Raw genomic sequence first — 26,273 nt, forward strand, 5'->3', positions numbered from 1 at the left:
TTAAATGGGGAGAATCTATTCTATAATAGAACAATCTGAAATCTGATCTAATGTGTCCCAGGTGCTAGTGGTGCTAAAGGCCAATTAGAAAAGTCTGATACTTTGTGCTGAAAGGAGAGAAGGCTATTCTCATTTCTCAGGCCTCATGCCTTGCAGAAGGAGACTGGATGTAGTGGCTCTAAGAATCACTTGTGCGGCTCAGTGTGGGAACTTCCTGCAGCAGATGAGACTGGCTTTGGGCTGCTCTGTGCTGGCTGTCTTATATGATGTGACCCATGCATTTTGTTTTTTCAGTACTCAAGATACTGAATTCAAGCTATAAGTTCAGTTTCTTGCTATGCCAATAACTAAAGTTTGAGGCAGAGCACTAAGATGATTTTCAAAGTTATATTTTATTAGGAAGTTAGAATAATTTCAAAACAAAGTTATAAACAAACAAAATCTGAAAAACAAGTGAATTCAGTGTCTAATTAACATAAATGCAAAGCATTTGTGGTTGGGTAAAGTATAAGAAAAGACAAGTATATTCTATTTGAGTGTACAAACTGATTTTATTTAAAAAACAAGATATGTATGCCAGAAAAGCTACAGCTTCAAACGTATGCAAACCCATTTCATATGGTTCAAAAAGCAGTAACTTACACTGAATTATACTGGACGCTAAAAGTCAATTTGTTATTGGCAAGAATGACAAATATATTCATTATAGTAAAAGAATATAAAAACAAAAAATTGGTAGCAAAATGTTAGTTTCCCAGAGAGATTTGTCATCATGAATAATTGCACTTAACCTGCAGGATATTACTAATAGCTAGTACTATTTTCTTTATTATTTCAAAATATTTATAATTTCCTTTAAAAAAAAAATCCATTTTGTACCCAACACAAAACATTCACTGAATGCAGATTTAAGATAACACAATAATAGGTTTTAATTGTGCACCTCTACTTTTCTCTTTGATTTACAAAAGCATTAAAATACTGTATTTAATGATCTGTGCAAAATGGGAAGCCTTTATATAATAACTGATACCTCATGCAAAAGAGAAATAATAATAATAAAAAAAAAAGTCTAAGAAGCCCTGAGTCAATAATTTCATTGCAAAGGCAAGGAACATGAGTGCTTTGAGTTCTTCCTATATGTTGGTGAATATTCAAACCAGTCCAGTATTTATTTAAAACATGCTTCAAAATAGGTAGTTTGTGCAGTTTCTCACATACAAACTGTCTGTGCACGTCATTCCTTTTAGCAGCATGTGTTTAATACTCAATTTCATTTAAACTGTTGGGATAGCCTGATGAAAACTGAATTTCTTCCACTTCTAGAATACAAAACAAAAGGGGAAATACTGTAATTACTTGCATTTTTTATCACTTTACATAAGAAGAGTACAATTACCATGTTGGATTTTAAGTGAGATGGCCATACAGCTATTAAAAAGTTCCATAAGATCTTTACTAGTCCAAGTTACCAGGAATTTCTCAGGTTTCACATCTTACAAAAAAGGAAAAATTCTGCAGTAGCCCAGCAGCATGATACTAAAATCAGACCCATTCATTGGGAATTCAAGGGAAGAGTATTGACTATCTGATTATAAAAAACACTGTACTAATTACAAGGTGTCTCCTAAGAAAAAGTTTATTTAGCTTACCTAAACAGGGTCCTGCCTGGAACAGAATATCATCAACAGCTGTGTCACTTCTTATTGACACCCCACGAATTGCTTCAAAAATAATCTGTAAAGGTAAGGCATAGCTTCATGAATACCACATCTAGGGTGAAGGACTGGAGAGAAAAAAAAAATCACTGCAGTCTATTCAAGGATGTAGCATGTCCTGAAAGGCTGCTTCATGGAAAGAAACATATATTCCATCAGTAGTCTATCTGAATGGATTTTCCTTGGTCAGAGAATCTGGGGATGTAATAATGCTGAAAGAAGATTTGTTCTCACAATCTGACACACAATCGTGTTTTACAGAGGACTGATAAATTTATGAGAGTTTATTCTAGTGCTACAATATTTCTGTCTTGCTTTTCAGCCCAGATTGGTTGCCACACTTTATTATGCAGGTAATGTTGGAGGGCGGAAAAAAGTATTACAATATTATATTGTGCTCTTACTAATGGGGCTAAATTTGCTTTTCAGTAAAAGTTCATTTTGTCTTATTAGTTTCCAGACTCTTAAGGCAAACTGAAAAAATAAGTACATCTTTGGTTAGTGACCAGTGCAGTTTTGAGCCCTGTGCTGTTTCAGTCAACAGCAATCTCAGCTTTCTCTGACAGAAACAGAAACCAGCTTCGTCTCTGGCAGTGTTGAAATCAAAAGCAGAGCTCCGGCCCACATCATCCCTTACCTCTAGTGCCAACTCAGAAAGCCCATCCTGCAAGTATCAGAGCTTTGTGATTATATCAAATCCAGACAAGGCTTTGGACATTAAAAAAAAAAAAAAAATTGCATGAGTGATGTAAATAAAATGACTGCTACTGTCAAGAAGTGAAGTGAAAATGTATTTAAGTAACTGATTTTGAGTTAATGAATTAATGACCTATTTTTATATTTGCAACCCACTAATATCTTTAAAAATTCCTTCCCCACCTTCATTTTTCAGTTCTTCATTACTTCAGCTTGTTCAGATGGCCATTTAATCCTGTCTACAATTTTTCTTTTTTTTATGCAGAGCCAAAACTTGCATTCTAGCACAGTTAAGTTTAATCTTCCCTTTTGACTGATTTTTGTTTGTTTTTTGCTTACCTGGTGTTTTTTTTCACTTTCATATTCTATCAGTCCCCTTAGCCATGAGATGCTTTGTTCCCCTGTTCTCCTCCACAAAGGAATCTCTTCATCATCACCTTCCTTTTTTAGGTAAACACTTAATAACCCAGTCCCAGCTCCATACATGTGATAGAAAAATGTCAAGCACAGTTTTCCAGAGATCCCTCTTAGTGTTCTTGAAGTTAGATATGCTCTCTGTCCATACACCATGTCGGATGCCTCTATATACATGTAGTATCCTTAGAAAGATACACAATCAAATATTAGCACAGTAGAAGGCTTCTTTCAGCATGATCATTATAGTAAAATGTACATATTAAACTATTTTGATAAATGCTCTTGCTCAAACTAGAATTTGGAAATGACTATTTTTTTTAATTATGTAGTAGAATATGTTAAATGAATGCTGATATAAGAACACTTAAAATCCTGTTTATATCAGAGGAACACATAAAGGATAGCAGTAGAAGGCAATACAAAGAAAATAAATCATATAGAAAACTGATATTTTAATAAACTGATTTTTTTAAGTTTTCCATTCAGTGGAATTGAAGTGATAGAGGCAAGTAGACAATGTTTCTCCTTTTGTACAGTACTCCCCTGTACAAAAGGCCAAATTAGACCAAAGAAGAACCTCTAATATTTCAAGCACAACTATGGCTTTGACAGAAGTAGAGGTTTAATTTTGCTAATATAAGGGCCAAATTCTGCCTACACACACATATACGCGCACACACACACACAGCCCTCATTTCACTTGTTTTTAAGCCCGGAATACACACTGATATTGATAGATTAATTTACTCTTGGACTTCAAAGACACTTGCATATACATTTGAGGGTATAGGTTAGGGTATAGGTTAGGCTATGGTTAGAGCTGATGCTATTAACAAAGCAAATTAATTGAAATCTTTTACATCACATATGATATCAATAATAATTTTATTTCTGTGACTGACATGAAGATACAAGTGAAGAAAACTGGATTATCAAGAATCCAGGAGTGAATGAAAGTTTATGTTATGAACTCTGATCCTTGGGAAAATTAATCAGTGGCAGACAAATTATTTTTCCCTTGAGAACCATCATTCAGTTATTTCCAGTTGGAGCAAACTGAAGTGTATCAGAGGACTGGGAAACATCCCCATGTCCTATCTGCTTGCCATACTGCTTTGCATCGTGAGGCACGTGCTCTGCCAGTAGACAGGAGGTTTCAGATTTTGCCACAGCAGTTCCTACAGTCTCACTGCTCCCTTCTTGTCGCGTGGGAGAGGAAAAGCTGCCCTTCTGCCACTGCGAGTAATGGAGTTTGCATCAGCCCGGGAGAAGGGGGATCACGGAAACAGGAGACAAGTAGAGAATAGCAAGAGCTGCTGGTAGGTGCTCCGGGCATCTGCCATGATGTTCAAAATCCTAATGTGCAAGCTCACACTGAAGACCTCCTCTGTAAACAAGATTATAGTTTGGTGGTGAGCAGCAATAGGAGAAAGAAAGAGGGTGGAAAGGAATAAAATTATCTACAGCTGTGGATCTACAAAGACAAGACCATTTCGTACAGTGTGTTGGAGGAAATTCCCAAGGCTATTATACTGAGCATAATGCATGCCTGATTACAGGATTTTTGATGTTGACTGTGCTTAAAAGTTACTTGTGTTAAAAATCCAAACTTATAACTAGTAATAGAGCATAATAAAAAACTTGCTTTTATTTTTAAGGCCTCAAAGATATTATGAACTTGTTGGAAAGACTAGATCAGTTCTAGGTTTGTGAATTCAAATCCACGTTTTTCTCAACACTTTCTGCTGCAAACAGATGTGTGATACAAGGAATAAACATTGTTGTAAACTTGTTTTCTTGTCACAGCCCAGGCTTAAAAGATTCTCTTGCTTCACAATTTGTAAAGGCAAGCTATCAGTCTCAAATCTCAGAATGGTTAGTGATCTACAGAAACAGAAAATAGGTCTGAAGTCAGTCTCTGCTTTAGAAATAAAGAAAATTAAGCTAACAGCCAATTCCTTTTCTTGAGCAAGAAACTCAAGAGTTGTTCCTTCAATAAGTAGAGAGGATTTGACCGTGGGAGCATGAGACCTGGAATGTAGAGTATTTGGAAGAGGTAAAATAAAATGGCATTATGTAGGGAATGGCAGGGTTAAAAAAATGCAGCAAACAAACCTGCGTATTGAATCCTTTGATTGAATAAAGCTTGGTTACCTACCAAAACAACCAGCAATTTTAAAATGATGTAATTCTTTCAGATTGTATTACGTAGAAAAGTGTGCCAGACAGTACAGAGATGACCCACACATGCTTCTCCAAGAGGTTCACCAACATTTCAAAATACAATCACCCAAATGAACTGTAAAAACTGTTAGGAAAAATACTCGCTGATTTTAAGGCTGGTTATCACGCACGTAGCTTACGCAGAAGAACCAGACAATAGGGATGACAGCTTACTGACAGTACACCATCTAGCTTATGCCCTAAATATGGCAGTTTTTCTAATATTACATTTCTACCTCTTTTTCATTTTTAAATGCAAAAGGAACAGGAATATCAATATTCCCTTTTGAAAATCATTCCACAGTACAAAGGTATCATTATTAGGAAATTGTTCTTGATATGTATCTTACATTTCCCTTTGCGTAGCTTAGCCAGAACTACATCTGCTCAGAATATGCTCTGATTTACAAGTAATGCAGCTGTTGCTCGTTCTCATTTCAGAACACATAAGAGGAGTTGCAAGGTTTAAAACTTACTTATCCTTGAAGGCAATTCATATTTCTACCAGGAATCAGCACTGTTTAGAACAGACAGTGGAAGAACATAATTTCTTGGCAGTCTGAAATTTCAAGCCAAATTAAAACAGTGTCATCAACATTCTCCGTTCCATGTGCAGGAATCTGGCCACACAGGCCCACATGATACGGATTTATACCTCTGTAAATGGTTAATTTCTATACCCTGCTCAGGATACAGCTACTACAGAAGTTTTACTAGGGAACAGGAAAGTGACATTTTGCTGAACGTGCTCTTCCCCTGTGAAAATTGCTTAAGGGATCAAAAAGAGGACAAGAGGATTTGTCATTTTATTAAGTAGAAACAAAATAATTTTCTAAAGATTCTTGAATTAAGCTTGCGCAGAGCAAGTTTTCATATGCACAGCTGAAACAACTATGCTTAATAATGCTTAACATGATTTACACTGACTCACAGTCAATTGAATAATAATATTGTTTGGCGAGCCTTTTGAACAGGCCAACTGCTTTAACAATCCAGTGAAAACTTTTAACACACTGGATAGATGTCTACAGTGAATAAAGCCAGCTTGGCTGTAACTGACTTTATAACTTGCTGAATGAGTGTTCAAAGTATTTTAGATTAACTCAATCTCTGTTCTGAAAGTTCAATGTGAAGCTTAACTCACCTACCCCAGTAGTGTGGTCTCCTCTCGGTCCAGTGTAGGAAGTGGGAGTTGGACCCCTTCTCCTGTGCCAGCTCCCGCGACCTCGCTTCTTCTGGGTAAACATACACTCATCTTTTTCGAAAGTGCATTCTCCGGGATTGGGTGGCAATAGATCTAGAATGAAAGGTCACTGTTTAAAACTGCAGATATATTAGACAGATGTATGGAGAGATTAGATAAATGATTTAATGTGTTCACTCACCTATTGAGATCACTTATGGTGTCTACCTAGCAGTAGTCACAAGCCTATAAATGTTAGCTTCAAACTGAAATGGCAGATATAATTTCATTTTCTTCACAGCTTTGGGGAAATCTGTGTCCTAGTCTGGCTCTCTATCATGTATTAATACTCTTTAAAACATCTCTTACAGTTTATCATCTCATCATAGCTCTTATTCCACTGTGGGCTCTACCAGCCTCATTTTCTTCACCAGTGTGACAGCCCAAACAGTGTAATGAGCTCCTGCATGCGTAACGTATACTAATAGATCTTGTCAAAGATCAGGGTTTCTGGGATCTATAATCAAATGGTCAGATTTAGCTTTCCCATGTTCCCTTGGCGTCAAATTCTAATATCACATATAATGGACCACAGAGAGGCATTTCCCAGAGTATATTTTCAGTGTTTGCAATTCAGCTAGGTGATGCAGAAGAGAGGAAGTTTAGAATTCAGGTGCTGGATGGTAAGAAAATGAGGAAGTGTCTTTCAGGTCTTCTGCTATAATTTGTTGTTTAGGAAAAAAACACTAAATTGCTCTTTCCTTGTGAAAACCTCACGCACTCTGGAATATTGTGTACTGCTATCAGTGACAAGACTATACATCCAAGTATCAGTTTTGCGCCTTTGGTGCTTTTTAAAATTCCTTAGGAAGTACGGACAGGCAAACAGGGCAACTGTTGGAATTATTTTATAAAAATGGCATGTTGTTTTGTATGTGTGACTTTCACTGTTCAGTAATGGTTAGCTGCCTGAATGCATGAAGTCCAATGAAAAGAGGTCCTAAAAAGGTTGTTATTACACAGTAACATGAAAAGCATCGTAAGTCGGCCTCATCACCATTTCAAAGGCATGACTTTATTCAGAAGATGACTGGGATTATGGATTGTGCCTGTCTCACGAGAATGGTTTCTAAAATAGGAGGCAATTGTATTGTCAAACCTCAAAAAGCCCCCAGAAAAGGGAGTTTGGGTGAGTTCAGAGAAGTTAGCCAGTACATGTCAGAGAGTAAAGACTCACTCAAAAACTTCCAGTTCCTCCCACTACAGCAGGGGGGCTTACCTTATTTTTGTTCATTAGAGAACTGCAGCTCAGATAAGGGACTCTATTTTGGCCTTGCGTAACTGTGCTTTTGGATTAAAAAAATAATGCTGTCTTTTGAAAATGTTGCCTTTGTATCTGTTTCCAGTCTCCTAGTCTAAGACTCAGTTGGAAACTGCATCTGCCTCAGTTTGACTGTATTTTTTTAATTGTCATGCCCCCAAAAGAATACTCAAGTATATACAACTGCACTGAGTCAGTGAGGTTAATTAGAAGTTAGTTGGTACCACTGTGAACAAAATCTGGTCTTCACTATACATATTCTATTGCAAAAATAGGATTAATGCAATACTTACAGCAACAATAAAATAAAATAAACCACAGCGGGAATAAGCTAGCTGTAGGATGGGCTTGGAAAATGAAGATGTAAGATGACCTTTTTTTAAAGAGGGGACAGGGAGGGTAGTAGCCATTGGAAGACAAAAATACATGGTCTTACCAGCAGCCTGGCAGCTTCCCAGGCTCAGTGATATATCATCCAGTGCCACAAGTCCACAGTCCCAGAAGCTTTTACACCAGCTCACAAAGACAACCTGCAATACAGGAAGGAAGTTTCAGGTATCCCTGACAAAATCTGGCACTGTTAACAGTCTGAGATTTTAGATTTTTCTGAATGCACTAATAATTTTGACATCTACAGTACAGAAGTGATCAATTAACTTTGTTTTTTTCCCACATAGTAATTTTGCCAGTGACTGAAATTTTAAATCCAGTGGGTTTTAGATGTTTTTATTCAATAAAAAGTGTTATCACATTTTTTTAGGTAAATGATGTATCTCTGTATATAGTTATTTTATTAGTGGAATAGGTACTTTTTAGTATATCAGAAAGTATGACTCACTACAGTTGTTGTCCTCCCCCCCCCCCCCAAAAAAAAACCCGACCAGCTCAAATGTCCTCAGCTGCCCTATCCTTACAACCTCCCTTGGAATTTTGTCCCTGGGAAAAGAAATCTGAAAGAGTAATGCAGAGGGATGGCCAAGAGAAATGGCCCAGACAAACTGCAAAGACCAACAGCAAGGAGATGAAACTGCTGCATGCAGTGGGATTCTGCCCAAATGCTGTAAAGCCATGCTATCACAGAGCAGGAGGCTGGAAACACACAGCATGATTCACAGGGCTCATCTGGGTATTGTGCAGATTAAGAACAGATGTCTTGTCCAAGATGTCTTATTTGACTAGTCATTAATTATGCCATGGAAAATACAAGTCACTCAAGATTTGAGATACATAGTCAATAAAGTGAAATAAAATGCAAAGAAACCACTGAAACTGTAAGATTCCCAGCTGCCCTTCCCCAAGATTGACACAGATCTGTTTGGATTAGACAAGAAACAATAAGCTTTATTTTGTGAAAATACTGCTGGCAATTTTATTTGCCTAACTACTGCAAACCATCTGTATGACCATTGGGGTAATGACCATAGTCTGGGAGGAGTTTTTCAAAACAATTTCTTTGTGATGAGGTCTGAGTTAGTAGCTGGAGACAGATAAATGTCACTTGTAATGGTTTAATGCTCTGGAACAACTGTAAACTCCTCAGTTATACATTTGAGGTTCAGTGTTGATTGATAGTTTGTTAAAAGTACTGCATTCTTTATTTACTATGTCCCTCTTTAAGAGGGTCAGTAACACCTTCAGTATTGTCGTTATACAGGATTTTGCTAGATTGCTTTGCTATGTAGTATTTGTTTATCCATCTGCTTGTGAAATAGCCTGAGAGGTAACTACACTTAAACCTCTGGAAAATGCATGGATTTTGCTGCTTGGCACAAAGCGATTTTCAAAACCATTTTACATTCAGCACCGCTTGGTAAAAGGGATCATCTGTTTTGCAAACGGTTACAGGTACAGACCTGCGGAGTGCGCCAGCACAGCATGCACAGCAGCTCAGTGTATAGTGGCCTAATACAGGGCTTGGATTTTTTTCTGGAGAGCTGCTTCCTTAACATTAAGGTTTGACAGGACAACTTTTTTTCCCTAATTTGCAAGATCATTCTCAAGAAACAGGCACCCTCTATTAAAAATTAAAAAATGGTAGCATGTCTTGGAATAAATAATACAATAAACACTGACATTGCGTAGACATCATTCATCAGACTCCTTAGCTGTTAATAAATGCATTCTGCTGAACATTGGTAATAAACTAAAGATATATTATAGTCCCAAACCCAAGAATCTTCAGAAAACCACACATGACAGGGTGAAGTCTGTTCTCATTTGTGAAACAACATTTCCACACAGTGGGCCTGATCACCCACCATCTAAGTGATGTTTTCCCATTGACGTCACTGGGAACAGGATCGAGTTCTTTATTCTTAAATTGCAGCAATTTGTTCCATACAAGGTATGCAATTACCCATGGGCTCCTGCAGAAAGCACTCCATTTAAACGCAACCCAACAATAACTGTCGGTCTGTCAAAGGCTTAACTGAACTAGTACGCTTCATAGAAAAGATTGATCTGTTTCAGTTACACTTCTAAACTTGTTCAGTTTTGTCATTTGTACCTTTAACGTGACTAATTCTTCGCTTGCTTTTCATGGTATTGAGCGACATGCTGCCCTGAGCAGACTTCACAACTGAGCAGGGCTGGGGGGATGTGTTAGATTGTGCCTGGGAATGTGGAATCTCCAGTATTAGCTCTAGCATAATCTGCTGAAGTTGTCTATTGCCCTCCTGGCTAATCTTGCTGTTGCAGTCTTGTTTTTAAGCAATGGGGCAGAGGATATTTTTCTTCACAGGTCAGCTGTGCTCACTCCTCCTTTGCCCCAAATACCTTTGGCCATTCTAGAGGATTTGAACTTCACCTACCAAAATCGTATCAGTTTGGTGTTTACTCAGCCACTCACTTGCACCCTCAGGTTAGATCTCTGAATCCTTTCTAGACTCTGCACAGGACTGGTGTTTCATTGTGACTGACATTTGCTCTTGTTTCGAATTAAAATATTTCCTCAGTTGATTCTTCCAAAAGAAATCTTTACAAATTTATCTCATGCCTTGGAAGAGAGACTAGAGACATCTTTGTGCTCAGCTCAAAGCTGAGCAAAGTAAAACTTGACAGATGAACAATATACTAATTGTTTCAAACTAGATAGATAACAACTCTTCGTAGGTTTGTATGCTTTCCTGGAGGCTAAATTAAAAATGTTATCAAATACAGGCAGTCATTGCCAGTGTTACTGAAAAATAAAACATATTTTCCTCTTCTGTCTCTTCCTATTCCAGTAAGAGGAGACGGCCAGGGCATTAGTCCCTTCCAAATAACTGCCTCAAGTTCTGGAAGCTTATTTGTTTATTTTCCAGTGCTTAACCAATGTTATTGACCTACAGCCTCAAAATTATCAATGATCAGTTCTTTTCATTTATCCTATCAATAATGAGTAATGCCAAATGAGAACAATTAGCAGAGCAAGCAGGGTTTCACTTCTCCTATGATATTTTGTTGAGTTTTGGCTCAGGCACTAAGTTAGGTACAAAGGATTTCTCGTCCTTACCACTCCGCATCTCTACAAGTAGAAATGAGTTGAATGTATGCATATGAGGAGAATACTTGCTTTTGGAGGAGAAGAAAGAATAGGACATGGGTTAGGTCACTCAATCAAGAGGTATAAAGACGAAAGGACTAATGGAGAAGCTTGTAAAAGTAGTCTTGAAGGATCTGGACTGCGAACAGAAGCAAAAGTGTGACATGACACAAGGAAGCCGTCAAGACATTATAACCGAACAGTGAGCCTGACTCTCGGGTCAGCGACACTAGCACCCAGCTGTGTAAGCGTATCAGCCACGTAGCGCTCGCTGGCACAGTGAATCAGGGAGCCGTTCGGGTTGTCCCAGGGCTGTTTGACACAAACCTCATCCGTTCAGCCCAAATTACTTTCAGCTAGTTTAATTAAACTAAATGGCTTGTTTTCATTTGACTTACACAGGAAGTAATTTATCAAACAACTGAAATAAACTATTAAGCCAAAATTTGAATGTCTGCAACCTTCTGCATCATTTTAAACAAACCCATTTAACAGGGCACTTGCCATGCAAGTTTAATTTCCTTGCTATATAAATACCGTGAGCTGCTGCGGGTGAAATAATAGATCATGAAAGTTTCTACATACGTAATTGGATAACACCAGTACAAAGTTAGTGACATTTGAACAAATATTTTTGAAAATCTTTCCTGTCCAAGGACGGAGAGGTTGCAGAAATAAACAGTGAAAGATAGCCAAAAAATTGACAGAACAAGCTAAGGCCACAGGCTGTTAATGCTGCATCTATATTCAATGGATTGCACTGTCTAGTAGAGAATACTGTCTGCACAGAAAAGCTTATAGGCCACTGATAACTTCTGCAGTCCCCTAAAACCCTGCTAGATTGCCATTATTCTCTTACTATGGCTCTATTTTCTTTTCATTGAAACTGGTTTGTTGGCTTTTTGTAACAGGGAAAGGTTTTTGCCTTTAGACTGCAGTCTTTTCAGATGATCTGGCATAGTAATATCACAATATTAAGTACCCAAAATAAAAACTGAGCAACATAATGAAATGTCAGTTAAATATCACAGTTACCAAATGGAGGCATGTAATAGTAGTGCAACAGTAGTGGTACTGCAACATATCCCTTTGCTCAGCTACTGTGAAGGTGCAGGCCACTAAGATAACACTTTCTAACCTGAGTAATTTTTACATTCATTTCCAATATATTATTTTCATAACTGTATATCAAATATCACAGACACTAGGGCACACATTCTGCAAACACTACTGTTACTATTTACAAACCCTAATGTTATTTTAAATGGGCATCCTCAGAATGACACTTCAGTGGCTGCTCTTTAACATGCTTCATGTTTTACAGGTGGGAGAAGGAAGGACAGAAGGAGCTTACTATAAAACTGCAACTAATTCCAGCTTCCTTGAGCTGCATATCTTACCATGCAAAGACAGAGCAAGAGTTGTGTCAGAACCTTACCAAAATGCTCCTTTACTTGCCACAAGTGAGGGTTTTCCAGGAGAGGAGGAGAGGAGAACGAGGACGCCTGCCCTCCTGCACTTCATACCTGACCAAAGGGCTGTCCTTTGCAGACGAGTGACTTGGCCATGGTGATCTAGGGCTTTATGATATCCAACACTGGATTCACATTACCTAGGACTTAGGTGTACAAGCAGGAGACACAGACTCCTCAGTAACAAAGAGAAATGCTGACATAATTTAATAGCGACTTTAAAAGTCTACTATTTTGCTGAGCGTCATCACAGCAACGCTATATGACAGCAAAGGTCCCACTACCCTCATATCAAACCCTGGGGAGGGAGTGGGGGGAGAATATGAGAGATGTTTAAGGAAAACAGTACAAGAAAAAAATTAACCATAACATATTCTTCCCCTGAAATACAACGTTCATCTCGCAGAGATCTTACTGAACGGGAGGTCATACCTGTACCACTGTGTTTATGGGTCACTGCAATTCATGCACTCCATGGATTTGCCTAATCCCTTTTTAAGTGCATGTATACTCTTGGCCTGCACAGCATCCTGTGCAAAGGATTTCAATGTTTAGTCATTTGGAAAAAGTCCTTCCTTCTGTTTGTTTTAAAACAGCTAAACACTGAAGTGCAACACTCACTCACTCGATTTCGCTTTCTCACAGCTGCAAGTAAAACTCATTATGGAGGCAGGGTGAAAAACAAACAGATGAACCGAAGGAAAGAGAAAGAGGAAAAAAAAAACCTGTCAGAGAGGAAGAAAAGTAGATTAACAAAACGAAAACCCTCAAAACACTCCCACAACTACTCTGGGTGAAGGAGGGTGGGATGTTAGGAGGTCAATTGCCCTTCAGTGAGTTTGGTTTTTAACTCTTCGGGAGGTACTTGGATGCTACAGCGTCGGGTACCATTGTAAAAACTTGCATGACTGGATAAACACGAGCTGTTTGCCTTTGAAAGCCAGTGAGATGATCTGAATGGTGACTCAAATCCAGCTGAAATGAGCAGAGCTGACGTGGGTAGAGCAAACCGCGCTCCAACCTTCAATTCAATGCAGGGATTTGGACTTTGTTCTGCAGCTTTATAAAGGAAAGGTTTTGCCATGGTTGTGCGAATGCACGTGCGTGCACACACACAGAATTAAAATGCAAATTCATGCTCACTGGGGCATATGAGCATCTCCGGGTTACTCATGGCATAAGCGAGTTTGGCTTCCAGCTAGGTCTGATCCTTTCCTGCCATATATTTACTTGGAAAATCAATTTCAGTGTGTTCAACAGGATCAAAAGAATCTTTATATTCCAGAATCTGGTTTTTATGCTGCTGTTAAACAGGTTTATACAACAAAGCATGAAGGCTTTCATTTATTTTAATAAACGCTAGGAAATTCTTTCTGTTTTCTTCATTCTCACATTTCCCTGGGCACTATAAAGTATGAAAACAACAGTTTTTACGTATAGGTACTTACATTAATTAAAAGACAGGGTGACTCCAGAACAAAGTGAGAAATCATATTTTTGAATTTCCAACTGTTAGCATTATGTAGCATATGTATTTGCAGCATGTGCATATATTTACACACACACACATGTAAACATTTATGAGTTGCTCAGTTGGATCTTACCCGCCTAACCTTTTCACGTGGTGTTTCCAAAGCGTCATATTAAAGCATGCTTGCCAGCTTCATGTTTCCTGCCCACAGAACTGAAGCCAACAATCTGTGCCAGACCCCAGTTATTTAATTCATAAAGAACTTATGAGAAACCATTACACAATCCGGGAGACCAAAATCTGAGCCTTCGTATCGGCCTGATGCAAAAAATACGTTATCGAAAATGAAACGTATCAGAAAGATTTCAAAATACCTTTCTTAAAGGCTTGGAAGTAACATGCAAAGTAGGAAGAAAGACGAAAGATGTGTGAAATCGGGAACTTTAGAACAATCATTTTCTGGCTGAAAAAGCTTCATGACCTCCCCGGCTCTCTGGCCCAGGAAGCATAGCGACCGCGTCTCTGACTTTGCTGGCCACTAAGGAAGAGCCAAGAGCCTGTTTACTGTTTCCACAGAGACGGAGCCAATCTACAAGTCGCACCCAGTAACCAAGAACTGAGCAGCCAAACTACTGTGCACGTTTACAACCTCTTATCATCTAAGTCTAGACATGATGCACCTCTGAAAGCAACCCTCCTGTCTGTATTAAAGGAGAGGTAGTAGCACTATCTAATTTTAAGACCACCTCACTCTACTAAAAGACCGAATTTTTGCTTGCTTACGACACTGCCAAGATGCAATGGTTTCAGCTCAGACTTTCCATGCTGGGTGCTTGCTTCGAGCTTGTTTTGGAACTTTTAAGCCAAAATGGTTCCGTCATTTCCAAGAACAAGACCAGGAAAAAAAGGCATTATTTTGCCCCTATTTTAAAAATTCTCTGAAAAACTTGGGCACTCCGAGACTTTGGACTAGGGGCATGAAATGTGTCAGGGTTCGGTCACCATGCCAGAACTGTGCTTTCTGGCAAGTCATTAGTTTTTGAAAGACTACACTTTGTAAGAACTGGGACAAGGCGGGCAAAGAGATTGGGACATGGCAGGATTCGAGGGAAAAAGTGAGACTGGCCAGAGCTGAGGAGCCAGGAGTAAAATGGGGAATGCGAGTGGGGAGCTGCTGCCTGCAGGGCAGCGTGGAAAAGGCAGAGACAGATCAGCGAGAAGCTAAGGGATGCAAGGACAGGTCAGAGGAGACAGGGCAAGAGAGGTCAAGCTTCAGCAAGCAGTGAAGGTCTGCTTCTCTATACCATGCACCTCCACCACCATCCCACGCTGAAGGTGGGCAGTTATTACTCCTTGTCAGCTATTTTATTAGATCATGGCCAGAGATCTTTATTTGTTTAAGACTCCAGTCCTCCAGATAGCTAAAATAAGTGCCTGTATAATGCCACTACCCACTGTTCTTTCGTTTGCTTCAGCTGGCTTGGAAAAAAAGAAGCAAACAAAATTATGCATAAAATGATTTTTTAAAGTATTAAGGTTGAAAGTTGGGCATGAGAATGCAAGAATTAGGCTCACTGTGCAATTTAATTCAAGTCTCCTTGTGAATATTACGATCAGACAGTCTTTAATTACAGTGATTTTTCACCCTTGCCTTATAGCAAGCAGAGACAGACTTTAACTCTGGCGTCACTTGTCTTTTGCACGCTGCCTTCTCAGCCCTAAAAATATTATTTTGACACAGTTTTCTACATTAATGTTTGCTACAGAGGCAAACTTTACTATTGTCTCCTGTATACTATTTGCATTCATTAAATACTTCATAAACTGATTGTGCATATACATACACAGCTATCACAAAAAACATAAACAGTCGATCCATTATAAAAGTCTGAGGCATTCCAGTCTGCACACGATTTATTATGTACCAATAGCACTTACTACATATTCAAGGCTGCAACTTAATCCCTATTCTAAACCTAGTTTAACCTTCCAATCCAGGAAAAAAAAGACACATCAGTCATAAGATAATAGGCCAAAATCAAGGTGAAGGGAGAATTTTTCCCCCCAAACTACATAGTTAATTGGATAAGTGGTGTCTGAATTCTGATATGCTGAATAGAGGATTTATCTAAAACTCAATAATCTCACTTTTTGTGATATTTGAGAAATGCCTCCGCAACAGAAATACAAGAAATAAGTTTTATATTAATTAGAGCATCTTTGATGAGCTTTATTATCCCCTATCAAAGGGTGGTTCTAAAAGTTAATGACTTCTGATTACATAATTCGGTAGTGGAGCGTGTCCAGCCTGGCAGGCTGGGTCTACAACACCAAAGATTTGCCAGAGACCTACAGGCTGTTGTTTTTTTTCTTTTCTAAAAATATGCTTCTGGTCTTTTCCTTCGCAAAGATGGCCCCAAACAGTTGTTTCACACTCTGAGATGTGTTTCGTTGGGAGAAAATACTTTCCCATCACAAGACCTAAAGAACAGGCTGAAGGTTTCTGAGCATTGCCACAGGCCGAAGAACCCTCCTCCCGCAGAGCGTTGGGTTTCTTTCCTCCTGCAGACCTCAGGGTGCAAAAGGAGAGAGGATATTCCCTCAGTTTCTTTCTTCTCTTCTCGCCCCATCTGCTACTGCCTACAGACAGACACGAAAGCTGCAATGCAAGAAAAGCTTTCCATCCCAGTCATGCTTTTTACAAGATTTTTAGATATACAAATTTCTAGGAAAACATAAAAATTGTTCTTCATCAATTCATACTGGGGAAGATTTTCCTTGTAAATGTCAGATGCCAAAAAACATGCAGAATGCCGCCTCCAAGGCTATAGACCATTTGTTAGCAGTCATGTTCAGCTGTCATCACTACCCATACAGTGTATTCAGCAGCACAAGGAACTGAGGTTTTTTTAGAAGCTATAAAGACATAAGCAAACAGGAGATGGCAAAGTATGCTATGAGCTTGCTTTTTTAATTAATATCTTTTCTGATTTAAACAGAAGAGGAAAATACATTCCTGCAGATATTTTGGGATGACACTGTGAGAGACTTTTCTATCACTCATTTGCTGGATAGTAATAAAATTAATACGTTGTTTCTTTCTATCTCAGTCAAAAGGGCATTTGAAATTCAATAAGTTCTATGCATAAAAATCTCATCCACTTTTTAAACATATCAGATATCTGAGAGAACCAATTATCCAACTGTTAGGCCTGAAATTTTCAGCACAAATCTCCCTTTTAGCACATTTAGACAACTTTTTTGTGAACTTTTCTTTTAGAGTGTATTTGCTTCCAGCCAAAACATTTTTTTCAAGAAACGTTAAACTAAATAACTACTGCCATCTTTAAATTACTTTATAGTGGGGGAAAAATGCTTAAGAGCTTAAGATGTTTGTCTATAATTCAGAAATAGTTTAATTCAAAGAGTTACTAGCACAAGCTTTCATTCATATATGCATGGTATTATCCCACCGAAAAAAAAAAAACTGGTAGTGATCCAACATTCAATTAGTTGCATCTGGTCCTCCTCAGATGACTTAGGGATTGTGAAAAACCCTTACAGAAATCAGGATAACTGCAGGAGTAGCTCCTATGCTAATTTGGGTGTGTCATTTGAGAAAAAAAAAATCTTTGTTAAGAGAACGGAGACGAGGAATAGTAGCAACCAGAGGACTTACTCAAGAGGTAATGTAAAACACTATGTTATTATTCTTATTAACTTGCTGAGATAACAAGGTCTCCTCTCCAACCAGACATCACAAATACTTCAAGCCCATTGCTCTAAATTACACTGACTTATGGTTTCAAATTTTAACCCAGTGGTTTAGTTTAGGAAACTAGGATCAGCTTCCCAGTTTGACCAGAACGTAGCCAGTTCTGAATTTTTAGGTTAGTTAAAACTTGCAGTTCAGTAGGGTAATTGGAAATCTCGCAGGAAACAAAACAAAACGTGTATGGACACAGAGCCAAGGCCAAGGCACAACCACCTCCCGCTGCGAGTCATCAGCTGAAATCTGTACGCACACTGCGACTACGCTCCGGGACACCACGGCGCTGCCCGCTGCCCTGGTCCCAGTACGATGCCTTCTCACTGGAGCTCACCGAGAGCCAGCCTGCGAAGAAGACCTCCAGCCAGACCTCCCCACAGCTCCGCCTGGGGACCTTTAATGCACTCCGCAGGTATGGCTCTCTCAGGATGAACAGCTTGATAATAGTTCTCAGGGAGGAAAAGGCAAGGGAAAGCCCCATCCATACCTTTGCAGAAAGAAACTAATGGGAAGAGCTGGCTCTTACCTTGCAAGGCATAGGCTTTTTGAACGAGATTTCAGCCTGAGTCCAAACTCCCTTTGGAGAGTCCAAGACGGACCAGATTTTCTCTTGAACCATGTGATTCTCCTCAAAGATATAAACGGCAAGAGTGCCACTCATTTTGAAAAACCCGTATAAGGCATAATAAAAACGCAGGCAATACTGCAAGTTTCCTGGCAGAGTAGGGCCATACAGCCGTCCAATATATCCAGGCTGCGATGTAAATTTTGTGTTCGCCAACAAGTAATAACCTGTAAGACAGTGCAATTATTGAGTATTTCTAATACGCAATTTGCAAAGCCGATTTGTTATTAAAGCTGCTTCTGTTATTGCAGCAGACTTTGGTAGTAAAGACAGTTTCTACTGGCAGGAAACAGATTATCACACTGTTTGAAAGGAAATGAGAATTTTTCTAAAAACATCCTTGCTATTTTAAACTACACTGGCACATGGCTAAGTTATTAGAAGTGAACACTTTTCAAATTTACATTGAAAAAATGTTCTCTTTTGCTGCCTGCTGGCTCCACTGGAAATCTGACTTTATTTCTAGGGTAACACTCCCAGACCAAAGAATAAATGATGGGACATACAGCACGTTATTTCCTGCACCAAGTATGGAAGCGGTGAGACTTTAGTACATACAGATTAATAACCACAAATATTCTACATAAAGGGTTGTGTGAGAAGCGTGAAAGACATTTTCAGAACATATTAGCATGCTGTTCAAGTAGCAGTATACTGTTTCACTATACAAAACTTCAAAGTTTTCCCTTAAAAATGGAACTATCCTAAGCCTGGAAGAGCTAAGAGCCCAGCGCTCCTCAATGTTAAAAGCATTGCATTAAACTACTAGTATATTTTCTTGCATGTTTTTGCGGGATCACATCTGCAGTGACTACAAATCAGCATGGCCCAGTGCAGTTACTGTGATTTATGGCCCTGGGTGACCGCGGGAAGGATGATCCTGCCATGGCCTTCGGGCATGTTATGGGATGCCAGAGGCGACCTCCCCTTCACGTGCAAGGCCAGGCTCAGCCAGACTCCCAGCCAGGACGGAGCGGTGTGCACTGATTTTTCAGGGAAGGGAGCTGCAGTGAGGCAACCCAACCTATGTGCCACTGGCGTTGTTTAACAGAGTGAAGAACAGGTTAAACCTCATATCCGGTTTGACTCTTCTGATGAAAAGGAGTTTTGATTTACCAAACCCTGTAGTGTGATCTCCTGTTCTATACACATTACGCTTTACTTTCACTCTGCTCCATCCCGGGCCATCCTTGTGATCCTGGTAAAAATTACACAGATCTTCCTCAAAATTGCAGCTTGCCTCAGCGGGATTGAAAGAAATTCCTAAAAGATATATGCATATGTTCTGTTAGAAAAAGCATAATAAATAAAAGGATAATAGTCATAGGTATTTGAAGAACAAGGATGCCAAAGTATATTCTGCTTCATCTTTTTTTTGCCCATGTTTAGCAGCAGTGTGTATTACAGCAGACCAACATACACACGGATACATGGTACAAAGTCATGCTGATGTCAAACTATCAGTTTTCTATCACAAGTGGATCTTATTTTCTTCTGTTTTTGCCAGAGAGAGAGAAAAAAATCCTCCTTCATAGTCCCTATAAAAATAAATAAGCTACATACATTAAAAGAAGATTCCTCCTTCAGGACATAATGCATAAAGACATTCAGACATTTGTTTTCATCCTGCTCCTTTCTTCAAAAGATATTTGAACAAACCGACTGTGAGTGTATGTGTCTGCGTGCATGCTTGTCATATTTAGTCACGTTTAATTTTTGATTTAATTTCCAAGGGTATAACTTTCTAACATAAATATTTAATATTTTTTTAATTGCACTTTTCTCAAAAGCCTTTTGTAGTAATGTACAACATGTGTGCATATACATGTTGTACGTATGTAAGTCAAATAGCATTTGGTTCATGTACTACTTCGTGGCCACTGACCTCTGGAGCTATGCATCACTCATCTTAGCACTGCACATGTCACCACACAGAAGAAAACTGTACCATATATAGTGATGTTTATCAAAAGCTAAACTAATCCCCCCAGCCTGGCTGATGGCTCTCTCGTTGACCTGCTATGTGGAATTCGTAAATGAGAATTTGCTTTAGTCTGGAAACATCCCCCTTGTGAAAGCGTGCTTTTAAGTCAAACATTCCTACTCCTTTAAAAGCCGCATCAATCATGTGTACCAGTTGCCGAGGGAAAGGGAGGACACAATCCAGGGCGCTCAGGCGATTTCCAGCTGCGTCAGAAGCCAGGGCCCTCCACACCAGCGCACACGGCCCGTGCAGACCTGTGCACAGAGGCTAGCAGGGACTTCCCTGGCAAGGGCAGGAAAACATGCATTTAACTTCAGGGGAAGCAAAATTTTGGCTTTTGACAGATGCCTCTGGTCTCTCCAGCTTCACGTAAGCCAATTGTAAGCAGCTGCCCTTGCGTCTTTTCAGGTAGCAGCCCTGGACCATCACCTCTGCTCTCCTAGGCTCAAGAAAACACAGTCAGAGCACTACCAGACCCATGCGGCATCAGACCCATCTTTTGAGCCATCCTTTGGTGAGCAAGTTTAATACCCTGCTACATTTTCCCTCCCTTGGGCTAACATCCGGACCTTTGTTGACCAAAACTTTTAGAAAAATTGAAGAAAACAAGAAAACATAGTGCTGTAATATACAACAAAAGACTGTGGTCTTATGCAGAAGACATCTTTAGAACAGCTGAGCAACCGCCTGCGGCTGAATGCAAGGAGAATGAACATCTGTCACTCTTGAAGATCTCTACTTAAAACACTTGAGGATGGAAATAGAAGATAAGTCTGAAGAATTAACCAGCAGCTAAACATAGTTCAACAAAGTATCAAGCAAATGTTTGGCATTCGTTTCTCAAATAGAAAAAAAACCCCTTCAAAATCAGAGTTAGTAGGCAAAGTTCTAGCCAAATTTATCAATTTAACTTATCAGAGTGGATCCGAACTTGAGCCTTGATATTGAGACTAAGGTGGGGTTGGGCCAGAAAATACTATAAAATAGCCCATAGCTCAAGATGGATAAGCCACCTGAGAATTAAGAGGAAGAGCAGATATAAGCACACAGCTCCAGTCCATGGCACACTGCAAACATAACCCAGGATTTTTGTCACAAAACTAAGCTAACTGTTGCAAAACTAAGCAAAACCGGAACAGGCATTGAGAAGTTAATCAAACAAAACTAGACTTACTAAGCCAAGATTAGTGGATTAGTAATATATCTGGAATCTGCCTCCTATTGATGTTTGAGCTGTGCAGATAAAGCTAGCAGATACTCCATGCCGATGAAAAAGTGCAAAAATCTTTCTCCTTGATCACTTGAAAACATTGGCAGAAAATTCAAATTTGTGACCAGAAAGAATGAATGGGCTTAATCGAAAAGCACTAATCTGCTTTTGACTTTTTGCTTAACACTAAGACTAAAATCCAAGCAACCAGCACACAGCCAGTCCAGAGACTGCATTCACAAAAGACCAAGTCTGGTCCCAAGTCCCTCTCTACACCAGAGGTGATGGGGATCCGGCTGTACTCTGCTGCTGCAAAAACCTAATAAATCGCTGGCAGACAGTCCACTCTCTGACGTAAATAATACCACCTGGAACAGGGAGGACAGGAAGGCAAGGCTCCCGTTCCCTACTTTGGCTCTGAAGAACATCTCAGGACATGTATGAAAGAAGGTATCTCCTAGACTGGCAATAATGAAAAGCCTGGGAAATTTGCTTCCTCATACTCTCACACCTGGAGAAATCTCTCTCTCTTTCTGAGACAGTCCTGCCAGTGGTAATTTGTTTGAATGTCAGGGAGATGCAACTGCAGCATTCAACCCAGTGTTGCAGTTGCAGGTCCCTGCAGCAAGATCATTGGACAAGAAGCATTAAGGACTGGTTTCTGGGTCAGCTGATCAATTAAATAGCATTAGTGTTTATCTGTCTTATAGCGCCATTTTGTTCCTAGGAGGAAGAGGATCCCAATAGCACTGGCCAGCTGAGAAGGCAGTATTTGCATGTCACTACAAAGTATTGCAAGTATTAAAATGTGCGGTTCAAAGAAGCAAAGCACAGGGGACAGAAGGAATGTAAATAGCAGTAAGAACTCATACCTGTCTGATTGCTGCAGTAAACTGGAGAGAAAGCAATGTCATCAAGGGCAACATAACCTCCCTTGGCGCTGTTGAAAGCAACTTCAAATATCACCTGGAAATGATAATCATTTGTTATTCATCTACCATATACCCAGTAATGTAGGAAGTACGTCTTCATATTACTGAGTTCTGGTCAGATGGCCCAGGCAGACTCCAGGGCAGCTCAGACAGTACAGCAGGTGTCGGGACAGATTGAATTATATCACTGACTAGTGATACAAATCATGGTCAGACCCTGGGGTCACATCTTTGTCCACTCAAGCCTTAGGAAGAATCATGGGGAACACAGCTCTTCTACTACTTTATGAGGCATCAGTAGTTTTAAAGGTGCAGTAAGGTTACTATCATGAGACCGTGCAAAGCCAGTACTTAGGGTTATTACTCTGTATTGACTACAATTTCAAAGAAGTTGCCTGATTACTACTGTGTCTAGTATCTATCTGAATCAAGAGCTAAAAAAAAAAAACCCCATATGTAATACTCTGCATGAACTGTCATTATCATATTAAGTTTTCTCTGAAGATAACATCCTCAGACACTGAAACCCATGCCTTGGCATCAGCTGGCAGGGAAGATTCTTTAAAAAGTTATAGTTAAGATTAAAACCCAGAAAAGTTCTTATTCTCTTTTGTTTACCACAAAACCAAACAATGTTTGTACTCAGCCCTTCTCGAGAGACATTCCCAAGGTAAGTGGAGCACAGTCCGTAATTCTTGAGGAAGTGTGTTAAAACTTATCTTAAGTGTCAAAGCTCTGAGTTACAGGAAAACCTTGAGGAAAGGCCTGAATCACAAGGCAACCCCAGGGACAAAACAAGGATATAAAGACAAATGCTTCCAGAGTGAGAGCCCATTCAGTGAAAGCAATGCCTGCGATGTCCTGCCTACTGATGAGAGCCAAATTATGAGCGCTGCGAAAGGATCCCGACACGTTTCTTAGCTGAATGAAAAAAAAAAAGACCCTTTTGAAGCTCAGCTGAAGTAAGTATAAGCAGGGTTTTCTCTTATTTCTGTCCAACGGTCTCTAAAAACAACAATTATGTTATTAATAGCTGGATTACATGAAAAATCGTGGGGCAGAACAAAGGCACATCTAGTCCAGTATTTTGTTTCTGACAGAGGAGGCCCACAGCAAGAACTGAATACGGCAAGTCTTCAGATCTACTTCCCTCACATGGTATTCCTGATGGATTTTTTTTCTTCCATGAATCTGCCTAATCACTTTTTGACTCATCAAAATAATGGTATTCATAACATGCTGTGGCAGTGAGTTCCACGGTTTAGTTATGCTATCTATAAAAAAAATCCTCCTTTAGGTTATTTTAAACCTATTACCTGATCATTAAGAATTTGGGACAGCAATGGAAATTATGAGAAAGAGTAAATAGTTAAAACTTCTCCATCTCATTCATGACTTCTATGAACCTCTGCCATATTCTCCTTCATTTTCTTTACAGGTTGAAGTATCTTCATTCATGTAACTTCTCCATAGTTCTGATTATCCTCATCTCTCTCTTTTAGTTCTAGGATATCCTTTTTCAAATGAGAGGATTAGAGTTGTACACTCTACTGAAGACATGGGTACCCTGTGTATTTATTCAGTGGTATGGCATCTTCTGTTTTGCTGTTTATTCCTTCACAGATAATTTTGAATATTCCAGAGGGTTTTATGGAAGCCACTGAGAACTGAGATGATATTTTCACAAAACTAACTACAAGTGATTATTAACTAATTTACAGCTACAGCGCTAGGAGTTTTTTTTCCCTTTGCATGCTAGCGTATACTTAGGGAACATTTAATTCATTTACCATTCAGTATTATGAGATCTTTCTGCAATTCTTTGTGGCTCTTTTTGTTTTGATTCTCTTTACTATTTTGAATAGTATCATCAGCAAACTGTCACCTCCCTACTTAAAATATATTGAAGATAATTTAAAAACTCATAGATACATTTATAACTGGAAGATAAGCATGAGAAACAAGAGCTTTGCATGCAGTCACAGAGCTGTGACACTGCTGGGATAATGGAGACATGGTGGGACACCTTGCACAACTGAGTGCTATGATGGACAGATACAGGATCTTCAGGAGAGGCCGGCAGGGGAGATGAGGAGAAGGGCTGCCTGCTGTGTGGAAGAGCAGCTTGGGTGCATGGGGCTCTGGGTAAAAGCTTACAAGGCCAGCTCAGAGGGGACACCACTAAGCGTGGCATTGCGGTGGGAGTGTGTGACAGACCTCTGCCAACCAGGGTGAGGAAGGGGATGAAGCTTTCTTTGACCAGCTCAAGGAAGTCTCTGTGCCACAGACACCTGTTCTCATCAGGGATTTTAACCTCCCCAACATCTGCTGGATGGGCAACATGGTGGGGTGTAAGCAATCCAGGAGATTTCTGGAGGGTGCCACGGATAATTTCTTGATAATCAGGTACTGGGTGGGCCAACCAGAGGTGATGCACAGCTGGATCTGATATTCACTAACAAGGAAGAGCTGGTTGGGGATGTGGTAATCAGTGGCAGCCTTGGCTGTAGTGGCCATGAAATAGTGGAGGTCAAGGTCCTGAAGGGAGCAAGGGAAGCAGGAGAGTAACAGAGCCCAGACCCTTAACCTTAGGAGACCAGATTTTGGCTTATACAGGAAGCTGGTAGGTGGGATCCCATCAGAGGCAACTCCGAGGGCCAAAGTGTCCAGAAAACCTGGCATGGCACAGCTCTAATGGAAAAAGCAGCAGATAGGAGGGGGAAACAAGGACAGGCTACAAAGGAGGAAATGAGAAACACTACCTGAGCATGTTGGTGTGGTGTCAGGAAAGCCAAAGCTCAGCTGGAGTCAAGACTTGCAAGGGACTTCAAGAAGAGCTTCCACAGCTACTTTAGTGGACTAAAGCCTGAACTTTTAGTAGTGGACTAAAAGACTGAACAAGGAAAATGTGTGCCCACTGCTGGATGGGGGTCGGTGATTTAGTGATAGTGGTCAGAGATGATGCTGAGGTGCTTGCTGCCTTCTCTGTCATCACCAGCAAGGTCCGCCAAGACTCTGTGCTTAGTGACAGGGCTCAAGGAGGAGAGAAGCCACGAGCCAGGGTGAGAATCAAGTCAGGGATTGCTCGCAAGCGAGGGTGCTGAGAGAGCTGGTGGATGTCCTTGCAAGGTCACTATACACCAGCTTTGACAGGTTGTGGAGATCAGGGGAGGTCCACCACAACTGCAGAAAGGCTAATCTTGCACACATCTGCAAAACAGGGAAAAAACTCAATCTGAGGAACTGCAGGCTGGTCAGCATCACTTTTGGTCCCTGCGAAAATTATGGAGTGAGTCCTCTTGGAGCAAATTTTTGGGCACATGAGGAAGAAGGTGGTGATCAGGAACAGTCTGCATGGATTTGTCAAGAGTAAACCATGCCTGACCAACCTGACTGTTTTCTGTGGCAATGCCCAGATTTGCAGATGAAAGGAAAGCAGCAGTTGTCATTTACCTCCACTCTAGCAAGGCTTTCGATGCCATCTCCTACAATATTCTTGCATACAAGTTGTGACTTTACAATCTGTGTGAAAGGACCACTAGATGGGTAAAAAACTGGTTGGATGGTCAGGCTCAGAGGATTGTGGTTAATGGGTTGTACTCTACTGTGGAGGCAGTAACAAGTGTGGTACCACAAGGGCTATTCCCCAAATAAACCTCTATCTTCAAGTTTTGGGGTGTTTATTTTTATTGATAATATCAACCAGTTTGCCTGATATGGAAATCACAC

General features: G+C 39.9%; 1 protein-coding gene across 4 annotated transcripts in view; it reads right to left on the minus strand.

The window, feature by feature from the left end:
• Nucleotides 1-373: 373 nt before the first annotated feature.
• Nucleotides 374-26,273, minus strand: part of LOC135323530 (MAM domain-containing protein 2-like) — a 60,722-nt gene continuing 34,822 nt past the window's right edge. For 2 of the 4 annotated variants that reach the window (XM_064501010.1, XM_064501011.1), the window contains 8 exons: nt 22,485-22,578; nt 19,535-19,681; nt 18,320-18,585; nt 7,995-8,088; nt 6,199-6,351; nt 2,754-3,013; nt 1,653-1,737; nt 374-1,322 (listed from right to left, as the gene is read on the minus strand). In XM_064501010.1, the coding sequence (XP_064357080.1) occupies nt 1,261-1,322; nt 1,653-1,737; nt 2,754-3,013; nt 6,199-6,351; nt 7,995-8,088; nt 18,320-18,585; nt 19,535-19,681; nt 22,485-22,578 (1,161 nt within the window). In that variant the 3' untranslated portion in view covers nt 374-1,260. Of the gene's footprint in view, nt 1,323-1,652; nt 1,738-2,753; nt 3,014-6,198; nt 6,352-7,994; nt 8,089-15,920; nt 16,684-18,319; nt 18,586-19,534; nt 19,682-22,484; nt 22,579-26,273 lie in introns of those variants that run through there. The other 2 variants (XM_064501013.1, XM_064501012.1) reach the window with 2 other exon arrangements.

The sequence above is a fragment of the Dromaius novaehollandiae genome, chromosome W, assembly GCF_036370855.1.
Source record: "Dromaius novaehollandiae isolate bDroNov1 chromosome W, bDroNov1.hap1, whole genome shotgun sequence".
Taxonomy (NCBI): Eukaryota; Metazoa; Chordata; class Aves; order Casuariiformes; family Dromaiidae; genus Dromaius; species Dromaius novaehollandiae.